This window comes from Gavia stellata, chromosome 4 (genome assembly GCF_030936135.1).
Source record: "Gavia stellata isolate bGavSte3 chromosome 4, bGavSte3.hap2, whole genome shotgun sequence".
NCBI lineage: Eukaryota > Metazoa > Chordata > Aves > Gaviiformes > Gaviidae > Gavia > Gavia stellata.
Window position 1 is genome coordinate 69462522 of NC_082597.1, and position 22537 is coordinate 69485058.

At 40.4% G+C, this 22537-nt stretch overlaps 1 protein-coding gene across 4 annotated transcripts in view; it reads left to right on the forward strand.

Annotated features, from left to right (window-relative positions):
* Window positions 1–22537, forward strand: part of CACNA1C (calcium voltage-gated channel subunit alpha1 C) — a 490625-nt gene that overhangs the window by 325453 nt on the left and 142635 nt on the right. For 2 of the 4 annotated variants that reach the window (XM_059816760.1, XM_059816761.1), the window contains exons 8-9: window positions 14177–14280; window positions 21246–21418. In XM_059816760.1, coding sequence (XP_059672743.1) covers window positions 14177–14280; window positions 21246–21418 — 277 coding nt within the window. Of the gene's footprint in view, window positions 1–14176; window positions 14281–14651; window positions 14756–21245; window positions 21419–22537 lie in introns of all 4 variants that reach the window. The other 2 variants (XM_059816758.1, XM_059816759.1) reach the window with 1 other exon arrangement.

A 22537-nucleotide genomic window follows, 5' to 3' on the forward strand; every position in this document is an offset into this window, starting at 1 on the left:
TCTCAGCCCTCTTCCTCTATATGAAAAGAAAATCTCCATTAAAAATAAGCTTCTTTGGGTTGGTTATGGGGAGGTGTTAGTGGAGACCCTCTGCCCAGTGCTCCTGCATGGGAAGGACATCTTCAATGGCTCTGTCTTTCTGTTGCCCTTTCTCTAGTCTTTCTTCTTTTGTTCTTCCTTAGACTTTTTCCTAATTGCTGCTGTCTAATCACCACAGAGACCTTTCTTGTCTTTAATCTTTTATCCCAGAGCTCTAAAATTAAGAACTAAGCTACTGGGACACTTCTGTATGACTTAGGATTTTGAGTGCCTCTGTTTGTGGGTGCACTGCATGGGCCTTGCTACCAGTTTTTCAAGAACTGATGATCATTGCCTTCTGAAACAGTCATCTTCAGAGTTGTTAAGTTTGGACCCATATCCACCAGCCAGATTTGCAAATAGCAGACTTTGGTTCATAATTGAGACCCTAGGAAAGAAAAAGACTGGGGAATATGCCCAAGATCAGAACACAAGTGGTGGCTCTAGAACCGACTACTTATAAAACTCATGTTTATTTTGAGTTTAATTTGCTTTAACATCTTGTTTTCAAGACAAAGGGCAATACAACTCACTAAACTTACTGTGAGTAATGTCTTTCCTGCCTGCAAAGTGAATTGGTCCACTAATATTGGCTTTATTCATTGATTTCAGTGGGATTTCTGCCTGAGCAGCGCTTGACCGCTCAGATGGTGGTCATACCATCATAAGCCCGTAGTTCAGCTTTGCCCATGGCCTCCTCTAGAGCTGTCTCCTTCTAACTCCAGTCCTCTGAACTGCACCCAAATCAGAGACCTAAAAACAATATTGGGCACATGTCCCTAAAGATGCAAAGTGACCAGAAGTAGAACATGAAGGTTTTAGGACTCCATCAGAGGAATATTTACCACAGAACATCCACACTGTGGATTTTTAAAGCATGTCTAGAAGAAATCAGTCCTGGACATCGTGCTGATCTTGCCTAATTTGTGTTGCTGATATGACTCACAAGAAAAAGAGAGGGGGCAGTCTTATCTGCCGATAATGCGGTTGCACCTCATTCAGGCTCTTTGATAGTAGTTTCTCCAGTGAACCTCTAGTGCTTATACAATATCTGAGTGGCTAGTGTGCCTGTAAGATGAAGGTTTATTAGCTGTGTGCTATGAGTTCTAAATATTGTGTATTTTATTTGAGACTTTTGCATGTGATTTCACAACTGAAAGCGGGATTCCTCATCTAAAATGTAGAATGGATTTCTAGGAATATGATAGATTTGGAACTGACTACAAAGGAAACTGGGATATATTGATCAAGTGCAAAAAAAGAATCGACAGTCATGCGTCCACTTAGTAAGAAGGTAGTCATTATCTACAGCTAACAGTACTGTTTTTCATTATCTTTATTTTTAAGGACTTAATTGACTATGTAAATCTATGAACAGTATGCGCTTGTGTATTCCTGTGCATGCAGCAATCAGTGCTGTTCTGGAATAATTACGGTAGAATTTGCTATCAGTGTGCACTGAGATAAATAGAAGCAGTTATAAAACAGCAATACAGTAAAACAGCCAGAAAATCCTTTCTCGATAATCAGCTGTGCAAATGTAAATACAAAATAAACAGAGACAGGAAGGGAAAGCCCAGAATTCTAAGATGAAATGAAATCTTTAGATCTGGAAACCCACCATCCTAGGGGGTATTTTCATGATTGAAATCAGCACTTTATTCTTTTGCAGTGAACTTCCAAAGCCTGTAAAAGATGAAAGTTTTTTAAGTAACTGAGTAGCAGTAAGGGATGTAACTGCTGCAGCAGCTGTAATGAAAGAACTATCAGCCCTGTGGCTAAATAGCCTTTGGGCTTTTGGATGACTTTTTCTAAGATCAACCTTTTCCTTTTAAAGGGATAAAAGGCTATACACACTTACATGGGAACAAGGCAACTCACGTAAATCTCTGTGACTTTTGCCTCTGGAGGCCTGAATTCAAATCCTGATTAAGTCACACAAGTCCAAATAATTTTTGGAGGTCACTACATAGCATTTCTGCAAATTGCAAATTCACCCAACAAGCTAAGCCACTCATGTTATCAGTCACGTGAGAGAATGGAGAGCCTTAATGGGTGCTGTTACCTGTAGAGGGACCTGACTTTGACAGAACACTGCAGATGGATCAATGACATGGATCTCCTCTAAGTAGATCTACTGTTCAGGAACCAAGAAGAGTACTGTAATAAGAAGGCGAAAGTAATGTTACTATTGATGTTAGCTGTTGAGTAGGGAAGAGGTAGGGAAAATGATCTGTTAGCCATCTATATCAACAAGCAGAATGGATTGAGAGCAAGGGCTTGGCATACTAGGCTCCAGGCTATGTTTGTGGAAAGTCCTGAAGACTTGTTCAGTCTAGGCCTAGTGTCTTTAAGAGCTCTGCCTAGGTCAGTGTATGGCCTGTTCTTTCCCAGCTGTTTTTTTGACAAAGTCAGCCTCAATGCAGACAGAGAGTGACCTGAGCCACCACTGAAAAAAAATAAAAACCAAAAAACTTCTGAGGGAATAGTTTAGAGGGAATTATTTACATCCTCAAAGTGCAGCAGTTCCAGCACACTCTAGAATGTGAGTTGCTTTATCACTTGGCAATAAATGAATTTCAATATTACACTTCTGGGTAAGTAAACTGAAATGAAAGGCATTTAATTATTTTTTTTCTCTTTTACATGTTAAACCTGGAGAAAGAGAGTGAGGTGGCAAAGCAGCAGGCTTATTTGAGCTCAGAATTTGATGTAAGGAATTCTCGCTGTGTAACTAACGTTTTCAGTGGGATTTCAGAATCCCTGTATTGCCAAACATGCTGCAGAGGTACCTAGCCCCCTCCAGTTTTCACAGAAAAATACAGAAGTACCACAAGAAAGCACAAAGAGTACAGGTGGGGACGGGAGGAGGTGTAAATGGTAGCCTCCTGATTATTTCTGTTTTCCCTTCCATAGTATAGTTGAATATAAGAATTTCCCAGTGGTACATGCACTACCAAAATTTAATGCTGAGATTTTGTCAGCAAAATCCACTTTTCAGATAGTTGATTTGCCATCATGACCCACGTCCCTTTGCAACATTACTAGTGCTAATAAATGTTGCAACTTTGTGAAAACAAAACCCAGTAACACTGCTGTATTCTTTAAGTCAAGGGAGAGCCTAACTTTTTTTCCTCTATTTTGAAATGAAAAGTATGAAGTCAAATGCCATTGGCCTTTGCCATCAGTTGAAGTTGTACAGTAAACTTGTGTGAAGGCCATTTAATTAAGACAGTAGTAAACACACCCAAGTCAATATTGCCCCCCTACCTCTCCAGCAAGCACAAACTACTGTGCCATAGAAGTATGGGATCAGTAAGCATTTTCAAGAGAAATAGCTTGCAGTGGAAAAACAGTTCAGCTTAGTCGTGTGCCACAGACATTTTGACTTGCTGGTATTTGAATGCAAGTTTTAATTCTCTTCCCACTCTCAGACAGAGATGTTATATTTCCCATAATAGCTCAGTCTGTTAAAGAACAGCTGACTGGAAAAAACAATGTGCACCCAAACCAGAAACAGCTGAAATATAGAGTATAGAGTATAGAACTTTACCAAAGAATGAAATAATGTTGTGGAGTCCAGTGGTTACATAATGGGGGCTAAGAAACACAGTGGAAGGATTCAGTGTCAGCATACAGTATCAGTAATTCAGGGCTAGGTGGTTGAAAGTTGGGGTTTTTTATATGTGTCTAAGACTTCATACAGCCTTTCCCAGCTGAGAAAGTGTGCATATCCTTGAAAAGGTGGGGTATTTAATGAGTGATGAAAGTATGACTCAGTGCTGTTATAAAGAAATAAGCTTGGCAAATTCTACTGGTAGCAATGCACTTCCCGCATACTGTATGCAACAAAAAGCAGTTTGCTTCCCACCTTTTATGTGCTCTTCACTGAAAGAAGTTCATATAACAGCAAAATGGCATTCCAGTGTGATTGTATAATTTCAGAGAAGCTCAAACAGCTATTTTACATGTTTTCACTTTGCCGTCAAGCAGCTGACATGGTTATAAGGCAGTGCTTCTAGATGTCCACTCTAACCTTGTTCTTGCCCAGGTTGCAGCAGCCTGGTAGGGCTCTTCTGCAGGACTCCTGCCTTTACACAGTCTCCCCAAGAAGTTCAAGCCGGTTAAAGTGTATCTTTTGCAGGAGTGTGTGCTCTCATGACTCTGATGTTGAGCCCAGCAGTGCTTTCACTTGTCTTCTCTGTAGTGTTGTGTGGGAAGCTTGGTCAGTTCTGGAAACTTCACCTTCTTGTCAGGGAGATCATGCAGCATAACAATGAACTATAGCTATACCCAAAGTTTTTCTAAAATAAACCAGGAACTAAGGTTCACCTGGGCCAGAGCAGGTGTACTTGGGTGAGGACGTCTACAGCATGATGCACTAGAATGTCTAGACTGAAATGCTTAAATCTTTTTGTCATTTTTTAGTCACTATGTACATTAAACTTCTAATTTTTCCCAGGGAATTTCAGAAAATGAGCTCCTTATCATATATTTCTCTCAGCCCCTTATCATAGATTTCTCCCAGCCCTGTGCCCCATCCCATTCAAGCAAAGGACTTATGCATATCAGTTCATTTCTGCTGGTAACAATAATATTGACCATTGACTTCAATGGAATTATTCATATGCCTTAAATTATGCACATACATGAGTACTGGATTAAAAACCAACCAAGCAGAGACAACTAATTACGTTTTAAATATTGAAGGATCTGCAAGGTAGAATCATCATCTTTAGGATTAATAATGCACTAAGTCTAAATCCAGCTTTAAGGATATATGATGGGTAATAGGAAATATGATCCTTTTCTTGCCCCTTCTGTGAATGGTGATGTCAGATGGATACACACTGTGTATAGACTTACTTGAGGTGTATGTGGAGACCAGCCAGGAATTTCTCAAGTAAAAAATGTGGTTTTTTCATGTCTTTATTGACATGACATGCAGCAGCCTCAAACCATTCAGGCTCAAAACAAATCAGCAGATTCAGGATGTGAAGGATTTCAGTGCTAAAGAAGCAATTCCATAGTTTGCCCCACAGGTTGGAAAAAGTGCCTATGGAGCCTAAAATACATAGAAAGTCAATTTTAGTACTGTGTCCCTCTTTACTGTACCTTTAGTTCTGTGTCATCTCATTGAAATCTTTCTGGGGCTTCTTTTAAGCATTTATAGTTTTGTGAAAAAGTTAGAAATTGTGAATAACAATGAGTAATTTCGTTGTTAAAAGCAATATTAAGAGCAGTGGGGCTTACAGTAAGTTGCAAAATCCCTAACTAATACATTTATCACAAGTATTACATGAAAAAAATGGTATAACGTAAGCAGTGTACTGTTTAGAGATCAGAGAAAAATACAATGTGCAGGATTTCTTACCAGAGCTAACCAACAATACTGAAATTTTGCATATTTAGGGGTTGGTGTATTTGTGTCACGGTCTCAATAGTCACAGTCCAATTACTTGCCTATGAGTTGTTTAAGAACATGACTGCTAAAGAGATAGTTGTCAGATGTCTTGGATCTCTACGGAGAAGTTCAGAGAAAGGAGTCAAATCTTCCCATCACAAGTCCTCTGTCTGCTCTGACTACTAACAAGAGCTTTCAAGGCAAATACTGCAAGTACTGCAGAGCCAGTGTTCTTAAGCCTGAATCATAGAATGGTTTGGGTTGGGAGGGACCTTAAAGATCATCTAGTTCCAACTCCCCTGCCATGGGCAGGGACATCTTCCACGAGACCAGGTTGCTCAAAGTCCCATCCAACCTGTCCTTGAACAATTTCAGGGCTGGGGCATCCACAACTTCTCTGGGCAACCTGTTCCAGTGCCTCACCACCCTCATGGTGAAGAATTTCTTCCTTTTATCTAATCTAAATACACCCTCTTTCAGTTCAAGCCATTACCCCTCGTCCTATCACTACATTCCCTTGCAAAAAGTCCCTCTCTAGTTTTCTTGTAGGTGCCCTTCAGGGTGCTATAAGGTCTTCCTGGAGCCTTCTCTTCTCCAGAGAAGGTTGTTTTGGCTGAACAACCCCAACTCTCTCAGCATGTCTTCATAGGAGAGGTGCTCCAGCCCTCTGATCATCTTCGTGGCCCTCCTCTGGACCCTCTCCAACAGGTCCATGTCCTTCTTATGTTGGGGGCCCCAGAGCTGAACGCAGTACTCCAGGTGGGGTCTAACGAGAGCGGAGTGGAGGGGGAGAATCACCTCCCTCGACAGGCTGGTCACACTTCTTTTGATGCAGCTCAGGATCTGTTTGGTTTTTTGAGCTGCAAGCGTATGTTACCAGGTCATGTTGAGCTTCTCATCAACCAACACTCCCAAGTCTTTCTCCTCAGGGCTGCTCTGAATCCGTTCTCTGCCCAGCCTGTATTTGTACTTGGGATTGCCCCAACCTGCGTGCAGGACCTTGCACTTGGCCTTGTTGAACTTCATGAGGTGTGTACGGGCCCACCGCTCAAGCCTGTCAAGGTCCCTCTGGATGGCATCCCTTCCCTCCAGCATGTCGACTGCACCACACAGCTTGGTGTCGTCAACAAAGTTGTTGAGGGTGCACTCAATCCCACTGTCCGTGTCGCTGACAAAGATGTTAAACAGTGCAAGTCCCAATACAGATCCCTGAGGATGCCACTCGTCACAGGTGGCCACTTGGACATCGAGCCATTGACCTTTGAGTGGACACTTTGAGTGTAACTATCCAGCCAATTCCTTATCCACCAAATGGTCCATCTGTCAAATTCATGTCTCTCCAATTTAGAGACAGGGATGTCCTGTGGGACAGTGTCAAATGCTTTGTACAAGTCCAGGTAGATGACATCAGTTGCTCTTCCCATATCCACCAATGCTGTAACCTCATTGTAGAAGGCCACCAATTTGTCAGGCATAATTTGCCCTTAGTGAAGCCATGTTGGCTGTCACCAATCTCCTCCTTCTTTTCCATGTGCCTTAGCTTAGTTTCCAGGAGGATCTGCTCCATGATCTTGCCAGGCAGAGAGGTGAGATTAACTGGCTTGTAGTTCCCCAGGTCTTCCTTTTCTCCCTTTTTAAAAATGGGGGTTATGTTTCCCCTTTTCCAGTCAGTGGGAACTTCACCAGACTGTCACAACTTCTCAAATATGAAGGGTAGTGGCTTAGCAGCTTCATCTGCCAGTGCCCTCAGGACCCATGGATGCATCTCATCAGGTCCCATGGACTTGTGCACCTTCAGGTTCTTTAGATGGTCTCGAACCTGATCTCCTACAGTGGGTGGTTCTTCATTCTCCCAGTCCTGGCCTTTGCCTTCTGCGACTGGGGCAGGATGGCTTGAGCACTTGTCGGTGAAGACTGAGACTAAAAAGTCATTGAGTACGTCAGCCTTCTGCATATCCCAGGTAACCAGGTCTCCTGTTTCCTTCCGGAAAGGGCCCACATTTTCCCTAGTCTTCATTTTATCACCAATGTACCTATAGAAGCTTTTCTTGTTGCCCTTGATGTCCGTGGCCAGATTCAATTCTATCAGGGCTTTGGCTTTCCAGACCTGATCCTTGGCTGCATGCACAATTTCTCTGTATTCCTCCCAGGCTACTTGTCCTTGCTTCCACCCTCTGTAGGCTTCCTTTTTGTGTTTGAGTTTGTCCAGCAGCTCCTTGTTCATCCATGCGGGCCTCCTGGTGGAGGGCCTCCTTTGCCTGACTTCCTCTTTGTTGGGATGCATCGCTCCTGAACTTGGAGGAGGTGATCCTTGAATATTAACCAGTTCTTTTGGGCCCCTCTTCCCTCCAGGACTTTATCCCATGATACTCTACCAAGCAGATCCCTGAAGAGGCCAAAGTCTACTCTCCTGAAGTCCAGCGTAGTGAGCTTGCTGTGCACCCTCCTCACTGCCCTAAGGACCTTGAATTCCACCATTTCTTGGTCACTGCAGCCAAGGCTGCCCATGAGCTTCACATTCCCCACTAGCCCCTCCTTGTTGATGAGAACAAGGTCCAGCGCAGCACCTGCCCTTGTTGGCTCCTCTATCACTTGGAAAAAGAAGTTATCATCAACGCATTCCAGGAACCTTCTGGATTCCTTATGCCCTGCTGTGTTGTCCCTCCAACAGTTCTGCAGTTGAAAAGTTAACCAGAAGAGAATAATTCATTCAATAGTTTCTTTTTTGTTTGCAGAGCAGCCTCAAAAATCATGCTATCGCCAGTTAGAGTCGTTAGTTGGATGTTCTTAGGAACTGCCAGCAATATCCATTTTCTCATTTCAGATTAATGTCGTGTTCCTCAGCTTTTTCTGCTGATGTAATATATTTAGCATGAGGAAAGGTAGAAAAATGAATCTTTCAAAGTTTTGCTCCTTCACTGGACAAATTTATCTGGACACTTTCTGGGAAATTCACCCCACCTTAGTTACTTCTGAAGTGTTACACTAGTTTTTTGAGACCTTTTTTGTTCCCTGTCTATATGAATGCAAAGCATTTTAGTCAGTCTGTGAAGTTTCGGAAACGAAGCAAAGCTTTAACAATCGTGAAAGCAGCGCAAAGATATAATGGAAGTCAAAGAAATAATAGAAGAGTAGGAGTATTTTTCTAGACCACATAGCCCGTGCCTGAGATGCAGGATTTACTGACTGTCTATAATGTAGATGTATTTTTTTTTCTTTAATATTGTCAACACAGTTGTAGCAGTGAAGGGTGAAGTTCCATCCTCTGTTTATTTTAGTTGTTTTTGTACCTGAGTTCTGACTAAAAAATTCTGGGGAAAACATTTTTCCCTTGCAGTGCAAAACAGGGTGTCATCCTATTAAAAAGTTTCTAGTGCTGTTTAAGCAGAGTTTAAAGTTGTAGTTCCACGAGCATATGTGTGAATGAAATGCATTCACCCAAATATTCATGGGAAGACAAGGAAAGAGGGAGTGGAAAAGGAAAATCTGTGTTTTAATCCAAACCTCTTTACTTTGTGTTTGATCAATGATAACTATCTAAATCTCACGTTAGTATATGCATGGCCCTTTATGTATCACCTGAGCCATGCCTGCCAGTAGGCTACCATTTGATCTTTGATGTAAGCTGAGGAAATCACTTCTATGTATCCTTAAAGTTATGAAGGTGCATAAGTATTTTTCGTGAAAAAGATGGTTTTCAAAATGAAGGCTTCAAGCAGAAAGATATATTCAACAACAATAGTTACCTCTTCTTTCTGCTGTCTCATGCTCCCAATATTCTCCAATTTTATATCATTACAAGAAAGACTTGTTTTCAACTAGAGATCTTGCTACTGGCCATAACCATTACATTTGCCTAGATCATTTCCTGAGGCAGTGAATTCCACAGATAGGCTCCATAAAACAGCATTTCTACACAAAATTTCCAAATTTACTGCTCTTTAATTTTATTGAGTACTTTGCTCCTCTTGATTAATGTTACTCTGTGAAAGGTTATACACTTCATTATAGAATACTTGAAGCACTTGTATTTAAAAAAGGCTATCATAATGTTCCATAGTCATTAGAAATCAATTAGCAATTTATTCAAGAAATAGAAGCCTAGCCCTGGTGTCTTAGCTAACTTACTTTCCATTAAGCTGCAGCTCTCCAATATCATGCACTGAACAAGACAGACTTCATTTTTTTCCTCAGCTTGCTGCTTTCCAGAGGCGGCTGCCCTTCAATGATGGATGAAACTTTTCCTGTAACTTTCAGTTATTTTTGAAAGATGCTTGGCACAAAGTGTCAGGGGGTGGCTGTGTGAATTGTAAAGTCAGTAGAATTTAGTGAATTGTGTCTACCCCTCCCATTAAGTAGCTAAAAGACCTCCACTATGTGCTTGGTGATGCTCAACCATTATGTTAATAGATAATACACCTCTAACATTATCTTTGAACTATGATGCCTATGTAATGAATGAGATGCTTGCAAAAAGTGCCAGACTATTATATCTGGGGAAAAAAAAAATTCTCTAAACAAGTAAAGCATGCATATCTCCTTTGGCTTTACCAATACGTCTTCACCTACGTCTTCTGAAGAACCAGAAGACATAGGCACAAACTTCTGTTTATAGAGATAAATAGACTTTTATTCTTTGGCCCCTACTGAAACTGCTGGTCGTAATTGTGATCACCAAACTACAAAATTAAAAATCCTGGTGCTATTTCTAGGAGATTATCTGTGTCATTGAGAGAAAAGCCTTCAAGTGGACGTTGAAATGCTATAGTCATGATGGCAATTAAGGATGCTTGGCAAAGGAAGAGCTCTTCCCCAGTCAGTACACAAGATCCTTCAGACTTCAAATATGCTGAAATACCCTCTTTTCATCATGATGCTGAGTGGTTTCTTTGAAGGTACCCAGTGAGGCAAGGCACTATCCCGCTTTACAGATTGGAAACCTGAAGCATAGTGAGCCAAAATGATGTCCCCATGGTGCCAGAGAGGGTATGTAGCAAATCATGAGAAAGAATCTAAGATCCTTATCTCTGAGGTCTCTGAAAGATGATGCATTAGTGTTCAGAAATGTACTAACTTTCTCACTGTTGAAAGTAGTGAGATGTAAGTGTTGAGATGTGAGCTTTGAAAGGTCAGGCAGTTTGACTCAGAAAGCAGAATTATTTCTGTAAATGATAATCTGCAGATCCCACTAATGCTGTGCTTCCAGCTGACCTAACAACTGTCACATATGTGCTTAAGTGGACATCAGGTTGCAATCACTTTGACTACTGTAGCTGGAATATTATAATTCAGACCTACTCTGGCTGATGGTCTTTATTCAGAACTGTAAATTTAGAAGGTGATCCACCTTTTCTGTTGAGATTCATATGGTTAATAGTAAACACTCATGCAGAAGCAGTGCACTCAGTGACCAGAGAGATGAACTGTGTATCAGGAGTTGTACTGTCCATCCTAGAAAGGTAACCTATAACTGAACCCTTTTCTGTACACTGTAGATAACAGTACAAAATATATTCTGCAGACCTCATTTTTGCACTCAGTAGCGTGCAAATGGTAACACTCCTCCTGATCTTGTCATGACCCACTGCAGCTTCTCCACTTCAATATCATCGTGAGGAAAAATCAGCTCTACCACCTAAGTTATGCTTGCTGTGAAAGCCTCCAGCTGCAGTCAACAGGGCATGTGTATGCATACACAAGCAATTAATAGCTACATATTTGCAGAATTATGATAAGTGTCCAGGAAGCAGTTTCAAACACAGGTGCAAGGTTTTTAATGATAACTGTATGGGAGCATTGTTCGGTTGAGGACAGTCCATCCTGTACTTCTAGGATATTTCCATTTTGGAGGAAGCATTTCCAGACATTTGGAAGGATACAATCTTAGCCAAGGATTTAATGCTTCTTAAATGTTGATACAATGCTGTTACTCGTTTGAGTAAGTCTATTTCTTTATTTTTCCCCAACTTCTGCCAAGCGGCCTATATGTCTGCATTTCTTCTCCAGACATTTTTCAAGAGCAAATAGTAAGCTCACAGTGTACTGTCTCCTTATCAAAGGGGTTTTTTAGCATAGTTTACCAAATACCTAATGTTATATCAATATATAACATACATTCCTGTCACCTGTGGCTCAGTCCCACAATGTATGGAATAATCTCACCTTCTATTAAAGAAAATGAGATGTGAAAGCATCAAACATAGAGTCCAGCAACAGAGAGACAGTAAGTACTCAGCTGTCTACCAAACGCTGATGGTTTCTCTACACTTGAGAAGCTATCACTGTCTCTGCCTCTCAGGTTCTCTCTTACGTATATGACTGGGCAATAAAAATGAGATGAAAAGCTGACCTCCTAACTGTTCAGTCTGAGAAGTCCCAAATACTCTGCTGTACCAGAATGCAGGTCTATTTTTCAGGACTAATTTGTGCTGATACTAGCTGGTACAATTGTTATGCAATTGTGCCGGCATTGGGACTAGCCAGAGTACACTATACTCCAGTTGTATATTTTACCAGGCCACAATGGAAGGTTCTTGCCATCTGGAAATTTCTTCATGCCGGAGTAGCACAAAAGGACGGGCACCTGAATTCTCCACCCAGCACCCTGGCATTTGCTATTTAGGATTCACTTGTACCACAGCTTTGAGAAGTTCTACTTTTCCAGTTGACTTTCCCAGCTGACAAAAAAAACCTGTCGATAGATAAATACCATACAGCTGAGGTTTTTTTAGCACCATCTATCATAATTAGAGTGAAGTCGAGTAATCATTGTGCCTGTGCTGGTAAATTCTTATGGCAGTTTTTCAAAGTAATCCATACTTATTGTTTGTGCAGATTGCTTTATACAGATAGTGGCATTCTTCATAGAAGAGAGAGGATGTTAAGTCTCAGTTCTTTACTTAATTCCAGCTTGGGTAGTTACGTTTTGCCTGCCTGATTTTGGTCATGTGGGATGAAACGTGGCTTGCAAACATAAAGAATAATTAGTATTATTTATAAACTAACTGAACAATTCTACAGAAGTATTCAAAGGGAAACTGCATAATAGGCTTAGGGAATGTTCGAGTGACTCCTGGATTTCTGAAGAGAGGTTTTTCAGGCACTCTCTTCTGACCACCAAATGTATTAATCCTTTGAGAAAGGAGCTGATGAACTGTTTTCACAGGGGCAGATTTTGAGCTTATTTTTTAATGAGTCTATTTCAGTTCAGTCGTAGCTGAAGGAGCCCTGTAATAGAGTTCTGGATCGGCCCGTTGACTATTGCCGGACAAGGACTTTAGTGACTGTACTTTGAAAGAAATATGGATAATGGACTTCCATCCACAAAGAACTGACTATATTATTGTTACTCTCCTGCCTTGTCTTACTGAAGGTCTGAAATTCCTTTCCTGAGTTGTTATGAATCTTGAGTCAGATCACCTCCCCTGAAATGTGTCTCAGTGCCCATGTATGGAAGACTATTTCTTCTGTGATCACAACAGATGCTTAGGTTGCAAGAGATCATTTTCCTGGAAGGAGAGGACAATATACGATGCTATTTTCAAACGCATGGAAAACAAAGGAACCTAGGCTGCTTTATGCCTTTAGGTACTTTCAAGTCTGCAATTTACGTTCATTAATCATTTTAGAGCTCCTGAAAATGTTAACCACCATGTGTTTCTTTAATTATGCTATGTCTGGCTCAGGAGATAAGTGTTTATGAAAAGTAAAGAAGGTACTCTGACACTTTTTGATACTATCATGAAAATGAGATTCTATTAAAGTATCCACCAACTTTCCAAAATTTTGAACTTTGAAGGAGATTTCAAGATAAAATGGTGTTTAAGTACTAGATGTTTTTAGAATATATACAATATCCTATTATGTGCTAGAGTTGCTCTACACATAATACAGGTTCTGGTGCTAAATCAATAGTTTGCCTGCTTCATTTTCATATTCTTATTGTAGTGTGAAAGCCAGACCTGTGCTCATGTCATTCAGCTTACAGTCTCAAAGTCTCTGAGTATTCAGTTCTGTAGGAATCACATTTTGGAGGAGAGATTCATCCTTCAAGGAGGGAAAGGAAGTTTGTGAGAAAGCTTATTAGAAAACACTTGACCAGGTCAGAACATGGTGGGCCTTGAAAGGACGTTCCTCAAAAGCATACAGCTACTGCCCTCACTGTGGTAAACTGTGAAGATTAATAGAGCATTGCCAGGGAAAGATTAGTATTTGCCCACAGTTACCACAAGCTTCTCTCTGAGGTACATGTACCTGCGCTACACATGGGAAGTAAAAGTGATCTGACAACACACTCTGGCAATGCTTAGCAAAAACTAGCAATATTTTCACTGGCAACAAAGAGTCATATGTATGTGCAGAGGTTAGAATAGAAGTTTAGAAGTCATCAGATGGACACTTGTAGTACTGTGAGTAAACTCCAGAAAGTGGCAGTCTGCAACTCTGAGCATCCAAAGAAGTGCTAGTATGGCACATGATTATATCTCAGCCTATATTAATCACTGCCTGTAAGGAAACAGCTAGAGGAAAAAAGCAATCAAAGGAGCGGTCACATCAGAAAGAACATACAGAACCACTTGCTATGATTATGTGTAAACCAACCACAGGCTCTGTTTACAAACCTTTCCATCTGTTCCTTTGCCTAATCATTTCTGCTTTCCCTCTCTGTCTTCTAACTTTCCTTCGTCTTTCCAGATGCAGGACGCTATGGGCTATGAGTTACCATGGGTGTATTTTGTCAGTCTGGTCATCTTTGGATCCTTTTTCGTTCTAAATCTGGTTCTTGGTGTGTTGAGCGGGTAAGCTGACAGTTTTGGTGTCCTTTTTCCAATGCTACAGGGCAAGACTCCATAATAAGGGTTCTTCCCTGTCACCAGGATTCTTTCAGAGGGATTAAAAATCTGAATCCAAGGAATCTTCACATCAGCTGTCAAATATTTTGACAAAATGTTCAAACATAGCTTATAACAATACAGGTAACAAAAGAGGTGTTATTCTCTGACAAAGAGAACCTCAGGGCATTCAAAATTGCTAATGTTAACCTGTCATAAATTTCCAGAAAACTGGCTATTGAATATCTTACTGCTGGTGACTTGGGATCTCTTTGGCTGGAGCCTTGCAGCGCTCAGAATCTGAGCTTGTCTCACTAATTATCATTCCACTCTTCCAGGTCAATGATGCCATAGGAAGGGACTGGCCCTGGATCTATTTTGTTACACTAATCATCATAGGGTCATTTTTTGTACTTAACTTGGTTCTCGGTGTACTTAGCGGGTAAGCAGTACCAGGAAAATGTTTTATTATTGTTTATTTTTTAAAATTTGTATTTCTATTCCTACTTTCTGGTTACCAAAACAATGGGCAGTGGCGGGTTGATTTCGGGAACCTTAATAGAAGGCCTAGGCTATTGCTGTGCCAATAGCAAAATATGCCATTCCTAATGGCATGGAAGGAGTCCTTTGACTAAATCAAATAAATACAAGATAACTCTTTGCCTGTAATGTTCCTCTGCCTAAAACCTTTACCTGTACTCTGTGGGAAGAGGACAACACTATGCTCCCCTGTGGGCAAAGCATGCCATTCACAATAGAAGAAGTGGATCATAGTAAAATCTCTGGAAGAGTCAGTGGGACTGAAGGAGGAATGAGAGCATGAGACAAATCCCTTCACATTCGTGGGATGAGATTACTGCCAAATTATGTCTTCTCACGTGAGAAATTTTCACATTGCTTAGTATCTTTAAAGCACAGCCTAATGGGAGACTATTTTCCCTGGAGAGTGTCTTGGGCACGTTTCTTCTTCAATAAGCACATCTTCTCTGTTGTGCGGATTACAAGCCTAGCATGATGCAGGGAGAAAAAATCATTTCCCTCTGACCTTTTCTAAGGATGAAGAGAGAAGCAGGAGAATTCCTTCTAGTGTTTAAGCATCCCTAAGACATCTAGACTTTTAGCTGTATTTCAGTTCTGCAGTATAACCCTCACTGCAAAGTATCATTTTAGTAGCTTTCATTAAAAACAGTTGATACTGCCCCCAGTAGTTAAAAACTTTACTGCCCCTGGGGAGCCACATAATTAGAGGAATCAAGCGAGCAAATGTTCCTCACAAGATTTTTAAAAAAAAGATCTCCTGGAATCAGGCTTCTAATTCCATATTTGGGCATGACTGGGTGCCTACAGCCATTCTATGTACATGGATAAATATGGTATGAGGACTTTTATGCATCCTCTTTTTCTTTGTTTCTAACATGCTGCCTCCTTTAATGAGCTGTAAATGAATTTGATCAGAGCCTGTACCTGTTGCCTGAGTGGGCAGCCCTGAAGTCCCTTGTCTTTTAATCAGAAGAGAAGGAAAACGATCACTAGGCAGGAAAGAGGACTTGATGCCTTAAAGAAATTATGTCCTCAGTACTTGGGCCAGCAACACAGGAAAGGGCAGTAGTAGGACCAGGGAAGAAGATCCACCATTGACCAACCTGCAGAGAGACAGGTAATAGCAGATCTACAGGAGGTGTTACTACTATCTTCATTACTCCATCGAAGGAGACATGCAGCTAAGACAGCTGCTGCAAAGAGAAGGGATTCCAAGCAGTAACTGGAGAAGGAAAAAATCCCCAGTAATGAAGTGTGAGGCAATAGTCTGTGTTTGGATATCTGGAGAGTGATAGTCTGGGTACAATTTTAAAACGTAAGCTCCTCGTTTCTCCAGGTGGATACTCTGATCATCAGGTAAGGATGTCAGCAGTAGTGGAGGATGATGACCAGCTGACAGAGGGAAACTGATCTGTTGTATCAGAGGTGCATTCAAGGACCGTGAGATAGTGGTTAAAGATTATATAGTATCTGATTGGATAAACAGGGCCTGTGAGCCCAGCCCTGAGGAGTGCATACTGTTGAAGCAGTGCTGATTCAATTTACCGACACCTGGATTTGTGTCTGTACATAACTAAAAATTGAATTTCCTCTCTTTTTCATTTTTCAACTCAAGAAAGTGTTTTGGGGCGTAGATCTTCCACCTTCTGACATACTGCAGCTAGACCACCACAGCTAGTGGTAAGAGATGGAAACAGTCTGTAGAGAGAAATGAAATCAAAGATGAAGTTCACCTTGTTTAAGCTGTGAGTCACTCTTTCTGGCTGTGTTCACAGTGTTATGACAGCTGCACTGTTTCTGCAAAAATTTTCGCAACTGGAGAAAAGTAAAAAGAAACTTAAGAATTTGCATCCATGAAAAACCACAGAAATGATGGGAGAAATGTTCCAAATTTTCTTTGGGCTAAATAAGCAGTTCTTAAACAATAACTTTCTAAGCAGTTCTAAATTCTGCTGATTTGCAGTGTCTTCGCTTTGCAGATTCAGCTTTTTTTTAGGGCTTGCTATTGCTATTAGTCTGATCTATGTAGATGATCCACCTGTCTGTTCTATGTAGATACAAAGCAGTATTCCTGGGCACCTTTGTACATCCATTCTGGGCATCTCTGATTTCTTCCCATTTATTTATTTCAGGAACTTCACCAAGCTTGCTGCATAGGTAGACTTTGTCAATGACAGATTAGCTTAGTTTTTTTAATCACTTTTGAATACATAAGTGTAATTAATTGTACTCACAAAGACACTTTGATTGCACCTGCAAAATCAAATGCTGAGTTCTGCTCTACCTAAAGAGCTCATTTGTAATTTGTTTTTCTTCAGGTATGTCATCCATTCATGGTCCTTCTGGTGAATTTATTAGTCACACGCTAAGCTAAATAGTATGACAGAGTGTAGAGCCATAATCTTCTTCCTGTCTTGACTGAGCATAATACAAAATTCATGTATTCCAAAGGAAATATCCAGTCGGCAGATCACACAGTAGTTCTCCTGAAGCCCAGGCAAAAGGATTCCACATCATTGCTGTGAGCAGTGAAGTCCCTCTTAGAGGTCTTCTGAGATCAGAGATGTTCACATCTGTGTTATCTGTTTCAGTCAGTTACTGAGGAAAAAAAAAAGGCAGTGTGGGATCAACTTTCAGACCTGCATGCCTAAGTATATAGATTCACATTTCTTTTATATTTTGCCTAGCAGTGATCCAAATCCCAGGACACAGACCAAACAAGCAGTTGCCTAGGGCAAATGGAGGGCAGGAGAACAGCCTTTTTATCTGCTTTGAGAGGATCCTGAAAAACCCAGTTGGCTGCTTTTGATGCCCTTACTGCCAAGGAAGACGTCAGAGTAAATGGGAGGCTGGCTATGCTTGTAGCTCCTCCTGAGCAGTTTCTGTGACCTTTTGAGACTTTTTCCTAGTCTTCTGTCCCCTCTTCCAACCCTTCACATTCCTTGGTGTAACTTATCGGGGTGGATGAGGTTTGAAGCCTTGTGCTGCACTTTTAGTAGTAAGAAACAGTTTTGAACTTCTAGAATTCTGCTGTTTTGCTCACTTTCCATCACTCCTTTAAATGTGAGAAATCATATTGAGATCAGATACAGACAAAAACTACCTATATTCCATCATCAGGATGGGCACAAGAAATTTTCTTCAGGAACAGCGCAGCATACAGAGCTGGGTGTTTATATTTATGATCTTGACCCACTCTAACCTCAAACAGAAAACATCTCTCCAGAGTACTCTGCTTTTTGGCATTCCCATTTGCAGATGTATCTTATAATTTTCTGGGAGAAGCAAAGGAAAGTGTCACAAACTGAATTCTGGTAAAAACAACCAGATTCACCAACTCTTAAACAGATGTTCTTCTGTTCACTGACAAGAGACAGATTGCTTGGTAGTTCTGCAAGCCTTTGTCGACCTTATCCTGATACGATATTGCAGTCTTTTTTGAGAAGGCCACCTCCAGACTCAACATGGCACTTCCATCAGAAAGCTTATTTGGTCCTTGGTCTCCCAAGGCCAAGATAATGGATAATGCATTGGAGAGAATTACTTTACCTCTTATTTCTAGACAGAAGGGCCATATTATCTGCTATGTGTGCCTTATGTAGTGATCTGCTTCAGCAGATATAAGACTAACTGCAAACAATGGCTATTTATTGACGACTGCGATGGTGGCAGAGGTAGTAGGCACACCTGCCTGCAATAGAAACTGGACTGAGGTCACCAACTCATTTCACATGGGATGGTAAATGACCACTGGTAGTAATTCTTGATTGTGAACTATATTTGCGTGAGTACAGCCTGGAATTCCACATGGGAAGTGGTTTGAATTGCATTAGCAATTTCCTGAGCTACCTGTTCTCAATGGCTTAATGTTAGTAGGGCCCAGAAATTAAGATATAATATAAGTTGTCTTCTTTGGAGAGTCATCTGAAGTGTGGAATATCCTACATTGTACCAAGGAAAGAGACATGCAATTGTAGGTCGTTTAGACTAGGCAATCGCAGTATTTTCAGTTGTGCCATTAAAAAGCTAGGGAACAAATTCACTCCTATGCAGACAGTCAGTGTAAAGACATCATGATAAAATCTCACATTGGTTTAGTCAGCTCTCCCCCCCCAGCCTGAGTCCCATTTGAGAGTGGTAATAAGCGGGAACTGAAAAGACTCAAGTAGGCATGCATCGTAGATGCATCTAACATAAATGATCCATTTCAGTGCACAGTAGGAATTTCAGTTCCTGTAAGCTGGGCTGTTTCATGATGTTTTCCACTTTGGTATCTAAAACAGCTCTTTGCAAGTTATATCCATGCAAATATAAATAGTTCTCACTTGGAGTTGACAGCTCCGTCCCTTTCAAAATTTTACCCATTTGTTCTAGATTTTAAAAAAACAGTTTAGGAGCCAACTATTGAAATATTGGGATTTGATTTATCAAACAGGCTTAATAATATATAGCTTTATTCAGTAATTTTTTTTTTTTTCTTTGAGAGTTAATTCTATTGAGACCCAGAGGAAAGATGTTATTGAGGCAGAAAATACAACTAGTATTGATTGGATTTTTTAAAAATTCTTTGTACAGTTTTTATTATTGTTGTTGGGGGATTGTTTGTTTGTTTTAAATTTTAAATAGCAAAATGTCACTCCCAGCATGAGAAAATTTTGGTTTTCATTCTTGCCATGCTTGCAATAGCTGTTTCTGCCTTGTGGTTAAGTTTGGTCTCAGGGTTGACTGTGATCTACCTTCAGGCACAAAAAGCCAATGATTCTCTTCTTCATTTCCACCTTCATTATCACAGACCCATGGGATGGGCTGAACCCTCAGCAATGTGATAGAGGTGAAGATCACACAAGCATACTTTGTCACATACTTTGGCTTGAAATGAAGGCATCATCCTACTTTCATTCTGCTGCAGTGCTGGTTTTGTGCACAGCTCAAAATATTGAAAGCCTGATCCAAAGCCTGTGAATTCAATGGAAATCTTTCAGTGGGTTTTGGACCAGAGAGGAGGGGAGTACTTCACCATCACTGTTAGAAACTCACCTCCATCTCAGTTGCTTGAGGACACTTTACATGGCACTCATTAACATTTTGGGTAGGATTTTCATAATCCTGATATTATCCCACCAAAGTTAGTGTTAGTTTTTCTATTTGTTTTTGCAGGAGCAAACCTAAGACAAATATTAGGTGGAGGGGTTTTTTTAAATCCACTCATTGCTGACATTCATCAGCAAGGTAATGGATAATGCATTGGAGAGAATGACTTTACCTCTCATTTCTAGACAGAAGGGCCATATTATCTACTATGTGTGCCTTATGTAGTGATCTGCTTCAGCAGATGTAAGACTAATGCTTAAGTATTCTTGGTCCAGCACTTTTCACAATCATTAAGCTTACTTTTAAAAATACAAGTGTTAAAACCTGGTTTAGAACCACAGGAGAGTCTCTAAATGGAGGTAGTAGGTCGGCATTTCTAGAAAAAAAAATGCAGTATAGGTTTCTCTGAAAGAAGAATAAACAGCACCACAGCCAAAAAGAAGGCAAAGCAAGCACCCAGGTTCATAACTAAGCAACATGAAATTCTTGTTCCTATGACCTCTGTTTTAAGCCTCTATTCCCAACAGTGGTCTTTCATAAAACTATCTAATGTCAACACTAGTTCACTTTCTGGCAGAATCTTTTAGTTTTGTCTACCCATAATCTATCATGATTGTCTACCCAGCTTGAGATTTGAAAAATATGTTTCATGTCAGATAACAGCCCTGAATACTGAAAGTCTGCAATAAACCATTGAGGTCTGAATTTTCAGATATACTGTCTAGTACTGTGGGTGAAATTGCCTATAATTAAGTGTGTACAGAATTGTGAGTACCATTAATTACACTTACAATTAATCCAACTTCGTTGTGATTACACATACAATCTTAAGGACGGATTGAAACCTGGCTAAAAATTAGAGCCACCATCTCACTCTCCAGATGTCAGATTATTGTCAAACAGTTCATCATTGAATTAAATTAACCATTTACTCATATAGATATTTATGGATAACTGTTGCAGAATATCAAGTGGTAAAGAATATTAGCAAGTGTATGGTATTGTACATAAACATTACGTATGTGTTTTATTTGAATTCTGAATAAAATGTTGAGAATTAAAAGAATAAAAAAAAGGTATTCATCTTTTCCTAAACTTCGGTAAAAATGTGGACACTCCAGCTGTTTTACATGTGTATCTAGCAAGGATAATCCAGTCATGTGTCTGACTTGAAAGAATAGAGAAAGCTGGATGTGCTACACAGGATGTGGAGACTTTCTAGTGGAAATCAAACTAACCCACTGTTTTTCAATCTCTTCCTCCCCTCTGCCCATGTCCTGTCCCTCCCTCCCTCTTGCTAGGGAGTTTTCCAAAGAAAGAGAGAAGGCTAAGGCTCGGGGCGATTTCCAGAAGTTACGGGAAAAACAACAGCTAGAGGAGGATTTGAAGGGATACTTAGACTGGATAACTCAAGCAGAAGATATTGACCCAGAAAATGAAGATGAAGGCATGGATGAGGAGAAGCCTCGAAACAGTAAGCAATTTTCTTCTGTCTGTCTCTCTCTCTCTCTCTGTGCTTTTAGCAAGGGAGCCTGTGCCCACCTGCTCTAGTGCTGTGACTGCTTATAAGGAAGAACAAATTCTTCCTGAGACTCTCACTATGCTTATACATGATTCCAGTTTAATTTCTGTAGGAAACTGTGGGGGGCAGAAATAAGTGTACAATAATTTATATTGTTCTGCAGATCCTCAGTTTCACTGTCTGTGATACTGATATTAAACAGAAAAAAAGATCAGTATTTGCTGTTAAAAGTCCACTAGTGGGATAAGTTTTAAAATATGCATCTGTCTCCTATTCATTTATTTAATTGCAGTTCAGTGTTGCAGGCTGTTGACACATGGTTAAGCACTGTGAAAGCAAAGGTTTCTAGGCAAAGTAGTGCTACAGTGGGGAAGAAGGGCCCAATCAGCCCTGTTGTACATTAAGTGGACCATCTGTAACTCCACTGAAATAAATGGAATTGTGTTTGCTTTTGCCAGGCTGGAATTAAGCTCTCAGACATTTCTTGTAAGGGAATTATCTCTTACTCTTCTGTTCTGAAGTTGGGAAGATGTTTGTGCAAAGTGAGAATTCACTGACTATCTCTTCTTATTAGAAATTCTGAAGAAGGAAGGGCTTGAAGAAAGCAGTGATTCCCTACATTTCATTACCTTCATTGAATCTTCTCCTTCCACCTCCTCTTTTACCAATACAGGCTGTGTAACACTTAAGAAACACCTAGCAGTTATCATTGCAGGTCATGCACTTGGGAAATGTCAGAGTTGGAACCTTTAGACAGTTACACAGTAGTTAATGGAAATTGGCTCTACTCTTAGCTTTCATTATGGAAATGTGCATTTTTCTAGTTTGATTTTTGGAAGAGAAGATGTGAAACATTTCCCTAGAGATCACCCATCCTGCCAGACAAGCAAAATCCATGGAATTATCCGATCAGAAACATGGGGAAGTTGTGCCTACAGACCAAAGCAAGATTTATATCAGATGCTTGTGATCTTCTGGGGAGTAAGCACGACTCCCTGTTTCTGCCAGAACATTTAAGTTCTTTTAGAAAAAAAAAGTGGGGTCATTAATATTAGGTCATACCCATGATAC